Source organism: Poecilia mexicana, unplaced genomic scaffold (genome assembly GCF_051168715.1).
Source record: "Poecilia mexicana isolate PSO_F unplaced genomic scaffold, ASM5116871v1 scaffold_9, whole genome shotgun sequence".
Lineage (NCBI taxonomy): Eukaryota > Metazoa > Chordata > Actinopteri > Cyprinodontiformes > Poeciliidae > Poecilia > Poecilia mexicana.
The window spans coordinates 16,549,699-16,561,716 of NW_028263378.1; the positions used below are offsets into that span (position 1 = coordinate 16,549,699).

Below are 12,018 nucleotides of genomic sequence, written 5' to 3' on the forward strand. Positions count from 1 at the left end.
TTTCACTGTTAGTTGCTGAATCATGATTTTTGTTCTTTTGCTGTCATTTTGCCCATGCATCAAATCCTATTCATATGTATTTTATTTATTTTTTTTGTTAAAACACTTCAACGTGCATCATTCAAGCAGCTATCTGCACCTTGTCTCTGACAACCATGACTTTATCAGCAGTACTATGGTCATCAGCTTTTAAGAAGCACGTGTAGACTATCTTTGGATTCTACTGTGTCATCTCACATATTATCTTAACTAGGTATTCAAAAGTGACAGAAGGTCTGAGTGTATGCGCAAAAATAGTTTTTGAATAAGGACTTAAACTGTTAAGGGCGAAATTAAAAAACAGCGTCACCCTATGTGAAATGTTGAAGAACCACAGTTTTAAATTTCAATTTCTACAGCCACATTCAGGATGAAAATTCACTTTAAATAAAACCTTGTGGAAAAATTGAAGTTGGCTATATTATCAACACTAAGTCATTCCCTTTCAAACGAAAACTCCTAATCTAACTGCTTTAGTCAGTACAGACAAAAATGTTGAACTATAGTTGTCAAAATCTGTGAAGCAAATGTTATTCATTTCCTTATGATTCTTTACTGAAAATGTCTCCAAACTGAACAGTTCTGAGGTGATTCTGATGATATTGTTTACAGTTTGGCACAGTTTTACCCACAAACTACAAATAAGCTTGTAGTTTGCGTGCACAACGCTATACATAAATTAGAACTGCAAAGAGCAGTAAAAATGTGACGCACATGTATTTATTGTCTTGTACTCGTTCATCTCACATTAATGTGTAACTTCACTGTACTTTTCACCTGGTTGTGAAATAGTGTATAAGGCTGTCTGTGTAAATTCTGGGATGATCAATTCAGTCTGTGTATATGGGCATTAAGTGAAAGAGGGCCCTCTAAGTCAGTTTAATGACGAAGGGGTTGTTATTATTTAGTATTAAAATGGTGGCATTCTCGTCAAAATACGTGAAAATCTCTATTTTAGCTTCTTAAAATCGCCTCCACAGTCACATAATCTGAAGGTTATAGAACCTATGTAACACCTGGTTGGGTCATGTAACACTGTAGAGCAGGCAGAGGCTTTTATTTTGAAAAAGGCGTGCCTTGCGCACCTCTCGTTGCATACAGATTCACTGATCGGTGAAGTCGGTTAGGTTAAGGCCGCCTGCGGTCGTTACATAACAGTGGACTGAGTGAATGGGGAAACATACCCGGCGGTGGGGTTGACACGGATTGACCCGCGCTGACTGTGATATTTTCTGACCCCCTGCCTTTCAAACAGCTCTGTTTAGATAAAACACTGAATTCAGGAAGGTTAGAGATTCTTTGGGTGTACATGGTCTCAAATAAACTGAATTTCATCGAATATAGCGTTTATTGGAGAGCGCGGTTTATTTATACACATTCGATTTTTAGTTCATCTCTACCAGCTGCGATGGAGCTCGCAGAGGAAAACTCCAAGCCACTGTCAGATGCCAAAGCCTCTGATACAGGAGCCCAGAGACCCACGTGGAGTGGGCAGCTGGACTTCATCCTGGCCACGGTGGGATACGCAGTGGGACTGGGAAACGTCTGGAGGTTTCCTTATCTGTGTTACAGCAGCGGCGGAGGTGAGGCTGCCAGATGGCGCGTACTGCTGTAATCAGTACTTAAACCAATAATAAACTGGTTTCTGGGTTAACTTTTTGCTCGGGCAACTGCAAAACAAGCAAAGGCAAGTTGAAGCTAGTTGTCAGCTAGAAAATAAAGGTTTATTTTTAAGCGTTATTTAATTGCTGGAAGGAAAAGACAATAATTGCAGGATGTTCTTTGTTGTTGGCTTGATAAGAATATGAGCCACATGAGTCATATTTTTTTCTCTTGTCTCTCATAACCAGTTGCTGACCAAAGTTTACATTTGCTGTTTGTCCAGGAATGGCTCCAATAAATTTCTGTAGATTTCTTGTTGTTGTTTTTTTTAACCACCATTTAACCAAGACACGCAATGAGATGTTCAAAACTTATTAAATAAACTAAACAGACAAATAGAATTACTAGTTACAAAACAATGACCAATTCAAAGTGAGAATGATAAACTTTGGAAATGCAGTCATGTAGACTAGGTTAGTGAGAAAACATTGATGAGAGGGAGTCAGAGAAAACCAGAAAGGTATCTTTACAACTTGTAAGTGACACAGTGGTGGAAATTTTTACTGTGAACAGAGCGAGACCTCTTCCAGCCAATTGCATTGGGGTATGTAATCCACTAAAGATTAAGTTTGTCAGAAGATGATTTGTCATCATTCATAATAAAGAAAAGTACACATTATGAAGCTTTCTGAAAACTCAACATGTAAAGGCCAAACCATCATTACGCAATTTTTTTTATATGGTTTTAAGCTGAATTCATTGCTTTTCAGATTTCAGGTAGAACTGGGTCTTAGCAGTCCACGGGTCATGTTTTTTCTGCAAGTTCATTTCACAGACAGTTAATTATATTGAGCACATTTTCCTGTGCGAAAACCTGAAACTTTACAGGTGGTTTTACATACCACAAGGAAATGTGATCTATTTATCTTTAAAGATTATCTAGTAAATTATGATCTTACATTCTTACAGTGAGAAAATGTTCCACTGAAATCTTCTCAAACATTTTCCTGCAACTGTTTTCTAGAAATTAGCCCTGTTTAGGAATTATTCAGATATTTAAACGGTCACCTTCCTAAAATAATAGTCATTCTTTTGGCCAAAATGATTTTTTTGTGTGTCAAAAAAAGGTGGGGATTTTCAACAATCACTTTTGGCAAAAAAAAAAAAAAAAAAAAAAAAGGCCATTATTTTAGGAAGGTCACAATATTAATATTTTGCCACTTTTTGCTTCAGGTGCCTTCATTATCCCCTACATCGTCATGGTTTTCATTTGCGGCATTCCTCTGCTCTTCATGGAGTTTGCTGTTGGCCAGTATACTCGTTTAGGACCAGTGCATGCATTCGCCAAGATCTGCCCCCTCTTTAAAGGTAAGTGTCTCTCTCTCACTGACAGAGGCTGCTTGTTTTGATGGAGATAAACCTCTGATCAGATTCTCTGCATTCACACATGAAAATGAAGAAAACTTGGGTTTTGCATGTAAAAAGCATATAAATACTTGGTGGGATTGATTAAGTTAAAAATTTGATACATATCTTCTTGGTTTACATTCAAATTTGTGCTCAGAACGTTAACCCTATAAGGTTTTGTTGCATTGCAATAAGTTAGAATAAGTGGAAAACAAGTAATTCTATTCAAAAGCTGAAACATTCGTATTATATAGATTTTTTCCCCCCACAGAAACAGGCTCGAATTCATGCCAGCGTTCTTGATCGTGAGCAATCCCTGAATTTGAGTCGAGGTTATGGGCTAAATAATCTGCTAAAAATGATAGAAAAAGTTGTCTACATTTCCAGTGAACATTGAAAAGGAGGCAAGATTCGATGAACAATGAGTCACCCAAGGCACATTCAAAGAAAATGTAAAACAAGATTGCTTGTACCCAGTCACTGCTCAGTTTATGCAGTCTGAAGCCTGGCCCACTCCAACTGGAACAACAATGGCTTATATATTAAATAATTTACAGCTTTTGCAGAACTTTGATCCCCTCTTGCTGTTCTATTCAACAACCACCAGAAAATAAGGTTTTCTTTAGACTACAGTAATAAGTAATGCTCCTGGTGAAGTGTGTAACCTCTTCAGCACACATTGCACGACTTCTGCTGAATCACGCCTTACTTTGCCATCTGTTCCTCCACAGGTGTAGGCCTGGCCACAGTTGTAATCTCCTTTGTCTTCTGCACATTCTACAATGTGCTCATGGGCTGGGCCTTTTTCTACTTGTTCAACTCATTCAGAGGAACTCTCCCCTGGTCGTCTTGCAACAACACGTGGAATGTCGTTGGAAACTGCTCCAGCGGTTTTCCTGGCAATGCCACCCATCTGCAGTCGTCAAGCCAGCAGTTCTTTGAGTGAGAAGCCTGCAGTTTTTCCCTGCTTCAGTTACATTTAATTCACAAGCACTTACTCAAATTATGTAATTTTAAGTTTTAAATAATTCACTCTTGTGTCACCTGTAAATGTCACATTCTTTATGCGCAAAGATCAGCCTCGTCTCTTATCGTTGCTCAGGAAGGAAGAGGAAGAGATCTAGATATAGAAATATTCATGTCTTTTTTTTCTTTTTCCCCGCCAGTCACAAACTTTTAGAGAAGACCAGTGGGATTGAAGAAGCTGGTGGCCTACAGTGGGAAGTATTTGGCTGTCTTCTTCTCTCATGGATCATTGTTTATTTATGCATATTTAAAGGAGTCAAATCCACAGGCAAGGTTTGAATCATTATTGTTTTTCCACCCGACGTATACATGCGTAGTGCTGTGGAATTATATTTTCCTTCTTCTGTTAGTTTACGTCACTCTTTCATGCGTCAAATCATAAATCACATTAATGATTAGCTGTGTCATGGTATTTGCTGATAAATACTTTCTGACCTAACTTGTTAAAATAATAATGTTTTTTTTTTTTTCTGACTGTAAAATTACTGACAAAGCTGGTATCCACAAGGTTAGCCATGGAGGCTTCCACACTCAACAATGTTTTTTTTTTTTTTCTTTTCTATGCCACATAGGTGGTGTATTTCACTGCTGTCTTTCCATACTTTATCTTGTTCGCCCTCCTCATCAATAATGTCCAGCTGCCCGGAGCAAAGGCGGGCATCCTTTATTTTATAACGCCTGTTTGGAGCAAACTGTTTGAAGTCAAGGTGAGACTGAGGGCAACGAAGCAGCAACTAACAGAGATTGTTTGAATTTATAACCATATTTTGTGTGTAAGTCAGACGTGTTAATACGTCTACGTTTCTTTTTGAGTGATTTCTTATTAGACTAATTCTGTTCAAAACTTAGCAAATGTCAGGATGTCAAAAGTAAAACAGGTAAACAACACAAATCTTTAAATGTTTACAATCTCCAGTCAAATTATCCAAAACCCCCTTTTTGGTGTTTTCTTTTTTTTGTAAAATTAAACATTTTGAGCAGATTTGACTTGCAGTGGCTCCATTAAGAGCAATAATTATTAAATGTTGTTTAACCTCGGTGTCCTTCTTTTGAAAGATGACTCCATGAACACAAAGAAATAAAACAATGGAAAGTAAAGCTAAATCAAATAAAAACGTATAAATCTGGTTTTTGTTTTCTTCTGTCTGTGTCGCAGGTTTGGGTCAATGCAGCTGCCCAGGTGTTTAACTCACTGGGAATAGCATTTGGCTGCATGATTTCAATGGCTAGCTACAACAAGTTCAACAATAACATCACAAGGTACAATGTGATTTTTTTGTTTTGTTTTTACTATATTTAACAAATAAAAGCTGCTTTGTTGTATGCGTAATGTACCAACATGTTCAGTGGTTTTCTCTAACAAAGACTCATTTATACATAAAGACTTAAGTATAAAAAAAAACTAAGCTCTTCAGGTAATAGCACAGATATATTGGGTTTCTGAATGGTGCAGACAGCACACAGTAGCTACTTTTCAATATTAAGTTTTTTTCAATCGTATCTGTTTTAACGGATGTTTTCTTTGTTATTGGAAGTCATATTTTCTGAGTTCATTGTTGACAAAACAATAACATTCTTTACCAGCAGACAGCACATATGAGAAAGGTTGTATTGATAATCAGTTGTGACAATCACATCATGTTTAAGACTCTTTCGGTGGACTAAAAAATGTAATTTGTTGTTTTGCAGGGATGTGTTAGTAGTGTCATTAGTCAATTCCTTCACCAGTATCCTGGCTGGCCTTGTAATCTTCTCAGCTATTGGCTACATGTCTTTTAAACACAATCTACCAGTGGATAACATAGCCACAGATGGTAAGAACTGAGTCAAGAAGTGCACTGACTTTTTGGAAAACACCAAATAGCCCTTTAGAGTAAATGGTTTTATTTTGCTAAACATTCTGTAAAGTTACAAGATGTTTCTCATTTCACTTGGAATATTTGTTGCTACCATTTGTTTCCCTTGGATCAACTTGACACAAACTTTAAAAGGTGGTGAAGACCAGTACATTTCTAACCTAAAATTATATAGATTTGAGGGTTTGTTGGTGTTTTCAGCTAGTTTAGGTGCAATAAAAAAAACTGCATTGGAGAGATGGGTTGTGCTTGTTTTCAAGTTAGGTTCAGACCTAACTCCAATTAAGAATCTGTGGAAAGACTTGATAAATGTTTTGCAGATGCTTCCCATCCAGCCAGTAAGAGGTTGAGCTATTTTATGAAAAAGAGCGGGCAACTATTCCATTCTCCAAATATGCAGAGTTTGTAGTGCCGGATCACACAAGACTTGCAGCTGTAAACGCATTTAAGGCTCAAGCGCCGACTTAAAGTGGATGAATACACAACAATTTTGAAAACAAGATATATTTTTCCCTTTTACTGAATAAATAAGAAATAGGCTTTGTTGCTACGTCGCATAAGAAACATTGAAGTTTGCTTTTGTAACATGACAAAATATGAGTGAATATTAAGTTAATTGCACAGTGGTCTTTTCCTTCTTCTTTTTGACAAGACGGTAATATACAAAGTGACATTGTGGTTCAGCTGATAGAAGGCTAGAGTTGTTTTTCTCTGTCTACAGTTCATTAAAACTTTGTTCTTAACCGTCTCAGGTCCTGGTTTGGTGTTTGTTGTGTATCCTGAAGTTCTCTCCACCATTCCCGGCTATCAGTTCTGGGCTCCACTGTTCTTCATCATGCTGCTGTGTCTTGGTCTCGACAGTCAGGTGAACATCTGCACCTCTTTACCCTTTAAAATCATAAGCCATAGAAATATTAGTTTTTTCTTTTGTGGCCTTTTTTAACCATAGCTTTTAGAGTCGTCAGTAGTTTTATTTTGTCTATTTAAAACAATTTGGAAAGCATTCACACATGTGTATCTAACTTCTGTTTTATAATCCTACTCATGGCACACACAAATGGTAACCGGGTTGAATTTATTTAGTAGTACTTTTCACTTTTGTTGATCATTTATGATACCTTGCATAACAAGCAACACTCTCTATAAACATTCATTCACAGTGTTATAGTGATCCTGCACTTTTCCTCTTACATTCACACACTCAGAGGCTCAAAAGTAATGTTTGGTTCAGTGTCCTGTCCCCTAATTATTATCCTTCTTTTGTTCTTTTACATACAAGCGAATGGGTAAGCTAATGGGAAAAGAAGCAGGCTATAAAACGGTCTGCAGGTCAGGGTTTCAAGATCTAGTTCAAGATCATCTTCATGCACTAACTGTTCATGGATGCAAAAAAACTGGATTGAAAATATGTCGCTTTTCTCAGACTTCTGTTTCATGCTACCATTGTTATGAAGGCACTTCAGAATCAAACCATTTTAACTGTAAAACAGCAGCATCCTAAAAGATGGCAGAAAACATTGGTGTTGCTTGACGCTTTTATGGACTGAAAATAGTGGAAGATCTCAGTTTTGATCCATCAAATGAATGAATTAGAAAATAAACTATTTTTTGTACTATTTGATGTGATTATCATTGGTCTTTCACCAATTACATTTTGCACCTCTGGCACTATTTTCATTGAGTTGTGGCACAAATAACCCATGTTTTCTGAAGACATCCATGTCATAAATGTCATAGCATTGTGTTAGGTGCTCAGAGTGAGTAACAGGTGTTTGCTGCAGTTTGGCAACGTGGAGCTGGTCGTGACGTTCTTGAAGGACGAGTTTGGAGTCAAAATTCTTCGGTACCTGAAGAGAGAAGAGCTTCTTGTTCTGGTCGTGTGTTTTGTGGGGCTTCTTTTGGGAATCCCTCATGTAACTCAGGTGAAAAATTTCTTTATATTTTGCTAAGAGGAAACATCTGAGGATGAGGAATGCTGACAACTCTTAAGCTTTACTGGCCTCTTTTTGCAGGGAGGCATTTACGTGTTCCAGCTGATGGACCACTGCACTGCTGTGGTTTCCCTCATATGCCTGGCTTTCTTTGAAGTAGTGGCTGTATGCTGGATCTTTGGTGAAGTTTTACATTTAGTTCAGCCTTTTACAACAAAATGCTATCTTGTTTCAATGCCATTAAAGACTTTAGTGCAAAGTTTTTATTTTCATGGCAGCCAGATTTCATGCCAAAGGTTAGATGATATTTAAATGACTTTTCTCCTGTCACATTTACTCTGATTCTCATTTTACATGTTTTTCCTCATTCAGACTTATTCAACTAATGCGTAGTTTAACGGCTGGAGGTCCGCGTGTCCTTATGCATCAACTCTTAGTTTCTTTCTGCCAGGAGTCTCCCGTCTCTCCCTGATGGTCAAGAGGATGCGAGGCGAGTCTGCGAGCCTCTTCTTCCGCCTCTGCTGGCTGCTGCTCTGCCCCCTACTGATGCTGGTAAGTCCTGCTTTTGGATACAAATCCTTATGAAATTCAGTCCTCAGGACTGGCTTTGTTTTCCACACAGTGCATCCTGGCATCCAGCGTTGTTCAGTACACGCCTCCTCACTATGGAGAGTACATGTACCCACTGTGGGCTGAGTTAGTGGGGTGGGTCGTCTCACTGGTCTCCATAGTGTGGATCCCACTTTGTGCTGTTCATGAGATCTACATCAGCAAGGGATCACTTCTTCAGGTGAGCAAATAAAATATATTTTGAACCTCTTGTCATTTTTGATGGCTGCATTTTAATGTTCTTGTTAGATTCAGGCTGCTGTTGACTTATTAGTGGAAGATCATTTGGAAAAATCTACTTTATGTATGACTGACTCTGAGAAGAGATATGAGTAATGCTTTATTATATACCTGACTATTTGTCCGAGGTAGTTCTCTAAAAGATGGTTTCTATTTCATCTTCTTTAACCCTCAGAGAATCAAAAAAGCCGTGGCTCCTACATTAGACCTGGATGCCACGAATCCTCAACCAGAAAAGCAGAAAACAGACAAACCAGTGTTGGAAAAACTGTTAAGATCATCGGTGTAGCCAGAGAGTGAAAACCAGTGTGTCTGTGGGATGCTTAGATGTATTAGTCTGTTTTTACAAGGTCATGTTTTTATGAAAGATATAACTTTAAACAAATTGTAAATTTTGAAGGTTTTTAATCTTTTTTCTGTAAAAATATTCGGTTTCATCCATCATCTGAAGGCTAAATAACAGCGATTTGTTTTTACTGTGATGTAAAAAGTAAAACTTATTCTATAAATGCTTTGTAAATGCAGGGATGTTATTCTCAGGGTATTTTTGACTGTTGTGCTTGGTGGGCTTTGTGCTGCATAATGAATCTGTGGAATTGGCAATTGATGCTTTTGTAAATCTGAAACACAGCAGCTGCTTCAGTAATGACACATTCAGATCAAATGTGTCAACAAGTCGGTAATAAACCAAAAGAATAAATTAAAGGATCAAATGTTTTAAAAACACAAGTTAAATTCAGAATTTGTGGCTTTTTTCCTACAATAAGGGGAAAAACAAATGCTCACATAAACTTAACTTTAATCTCACCTCAGTTTGTTCTGTGAGTAAATACTTTCTGATGTCAAGACGCTCACTCAGTTACAGTCTATATGCTTCTACCATGAACCAGAGTAAAAACGGCGCTCTGTTGTCCCTACATGAAGTTACTCTTTACATTCATTTTGAAAGCATTTCAGGATTAAAAAAAAGCCTCATTTTCTATTTCTGAAAACTTTACAAGGAAATAACTAGAATTTATAGGAATTAATTTTAAATTGTGGGCAATTTTAAGAAACTATATTGCATCTAAAATGTATATATAAACATATTTTCTTAGCCATAAGCAGTGATCTACTCAAAATCATGTTAATTATGTAGGTAAATTTCAATTGATTTATATGTAAGTAGAATTTAGTTGACATTTGTTTCTGTTATATTTAACAAGTTTTAGTTTTAGCTATTTCATTGAGCAACATAAACCAAAAAGCTAATTAAAACATTCTGAAAATAATTAGAATGATATTATCTGTACCTCGTTAACTTCATGTTAAACATAAGGAGATGTTTCATGAAAATCTAAATCCACAAAATAATTGTTTACAATGTGTCTGGGCTTATATTATGTTTCCATTGCTCATCAATACTTCTTTTTTTTTTTTTAAATCCCTTATGAGAGACCCACCTTCACATTTACAGAAAAATATATAAACCAATCAGCCCAGATTGACTGTTGAAGATTTTGTGTGATATCTAACAGGGAGGCGATTTACTTAAACATTTAATTTTGTTCAAAGTGGTGCTATACATCTCCTAGCAACATTTAGTTTCAACTTAATCCTTGTTTTAAAGAGTGTAAAGTTAGAAAGACAATTCAATGTGCCTTTCATCTTCTCTTCAAGAGGGGAAAGTTTATGCGATCCAATCTGTTAGGTTTGACTGAATGTTTTGACCGAAGTGTTGAAGTTACTGAGCACGTTTATGAGCATCTAAACATATTAAGTGATAAGAACGCGACTAGATTTCCTATTGTTGAAATGTAATTTATTATAACTCGAGCTTTGTGATTGTTTAACAGTCGTAGAGAAAATATAAATGATTTACTCTGTGTCTGTAAGGGGAAAAGTCAAAACTCAATGAATGGAAAAACTTTGGTCAACAACGAAGCTGTAATTTTTCAACTTTAGGAAGTACAAATCAAACTTTAATCCTGCTGGAGGTGTCTGGATCAAAAAGTAGTGAACATATTCTTTGAGAAATGGATCTCATTACTCAAGAGAGAAGTGAACATTCGTCTCAATTACACTTCTTTTGATATCCAGTAATAAAATTACAAATGGTCTAGTTTTTATACTTTTTTTAAAATACAGTTTTTAAAAGAAAGATGTCTGCCTCATGTACATTTCTTTATCCTCACATGTCTTTCACTGGTTTTTAATATTTGATGTAATATCTGTTGCTATTGAATCTTAAACAGCTTCATTATTTCACCCTTTCATGGGAAGAAACTGCAGAGCAGCAGCTCTTGGAGGATATAATACACATAAGCAACTACAGCTAAAAAGCAGGATTCAAAACAACACAAATATGAATGTTTTAATTGATGTTGACTAAAACATGCATGGTACAAGTCAGACTGTTCTCATGAGATTACTTCATTTTTTTTTCACAGCCACCATTTCAATAAAGTAAACTGAAAACGCTGCACCCGAGAAGCCATTATGTATGTTGTCGTCTACTAAAAAAAATAAAACAGTGTCACAAACCAACAAAAACAAAATTATTCCAAGTCTCCAATATAGTAAAATACAGTATTTATTTACCTCTAATAAACGACTGTTTAGGGTTGTTTTTTTTTTTTTTTTTGTCTTCCTAGTCCCAAGTATTACCTCAACATGTTAGTGTTATCTTCCTTATTGCCACTGGGTGGCAGCATAGCAACATAAATTAAATCGAAGTAATGGTTTTTTTACCTCAACGGCGTCCATACTTTACCGATAAAACCAGTAAAATCGGTATTTTAGTCTTCACAGCGACGGTCCATCTCTGCTCTGATGCTTCAAACCAACCATTACATCTGTAAAGGAATAGCTACCATATCTTATTAAATACTCAGTTCAATAGCAGTAAAAACCTTTATTATTCTAATTTACGCTCCTCATGGTCGGCTGTGCTGATATATAGAAAGACATAACGACTGCAAAAGTATTTAAGATGAAAATAAAATGCATTAACAGATGACAAACTGTGCTGCCGGAGGGGAATATATGCAGGGTTAAAGTATGTGCAGGGCAAGCTTAATCACCCTGACTCGGCATCCGCGATAATGTTGACTGTGAGATTGTGATCTTTTTCTATGGTTAACATAGTGAACTGTAGGGGGAAAAAACACTTCAACCACAGGAGATCAGAGCTGAGTTAATTACTCCCTTGTCATAAAGTGCTGCTGTCGTGCCCTCAGCAGAACTGTACGTTAATCAATACTCCCTTCCTGCTTTCTCCATGACAGAACGTATCACAGGCATTAAATTAGCACTGGGAGGGCTGTGTG

The 12,018-nt window shown here is 36.7% G+C and overlaps 1 protein-coding gene across 1 annotated transcript; it reads left to right on the forward strand.

Moving 5' to 3' along the window:
* The first annotated feature begins 1,162 nt into the window (after positions 1 to 1,162).
* On the forward strand, positions 1,163 to 11,172 carry LOC106918109 (sodium- and chloride-dependent GABA transporter ine). The gene is made up of 13 exons (XM_014987589.2): positions 1,163 to 1,622; positions 2,875 to 3,009; positions 3,780 to 3,990; positions 4,215 to 4,347; positions 4,647 to 4,781; positions 5,231 to 5,334; positions 5,764 to 5,888; positions 6,683 to 6,795; positions 7,712 to 7,852; positions 7,943 to 8,042; positions 8,313 to 8,413; positions 8,484 to 8,651; positions 8,886 to 11,172. The coding sequence occupies exons 1-13, from the start codon at positions 1,349 to 1,351 to the stop codon at positions 8,997 to 8,999; spliced, it is 1,854 nt and encodes a 617-aa protein (XP_014843075.2). The 5' UTR covers positions 1,163 to 1,348; the 3' UTR covers positions 9,000 to 11,172.
* The last annotated feature ends 846 nt before the right edge of the window (positions 11,173 to 12,018 follow it).

Excerpts from the sequence above, each read along its gene's own strand:
- LOC106918109 (XM_014987589.2), top strand. The coding sequence starts at position 1,349 with ATGGTCTCAAATAAACTGAATTTCATCGAATATAGCGTTTATTGGAGA. Across the intron at positions 4,782-5,230 it reads GCAAACTGTTTGAAGTCAAG|GTTTGGGTCAATGCAGCTGC; the intron begins GTGAGACTGAGG and ends TCTGTGTCGCAG. Across the intron at positions 8,652-8,885 it reads GCAAGGGATCACTTCTTCAG|AGAATCAAAAAAGCCGTGGC; the intron begins GTGAGCAAATAA and ends TTTAACCCTCAG.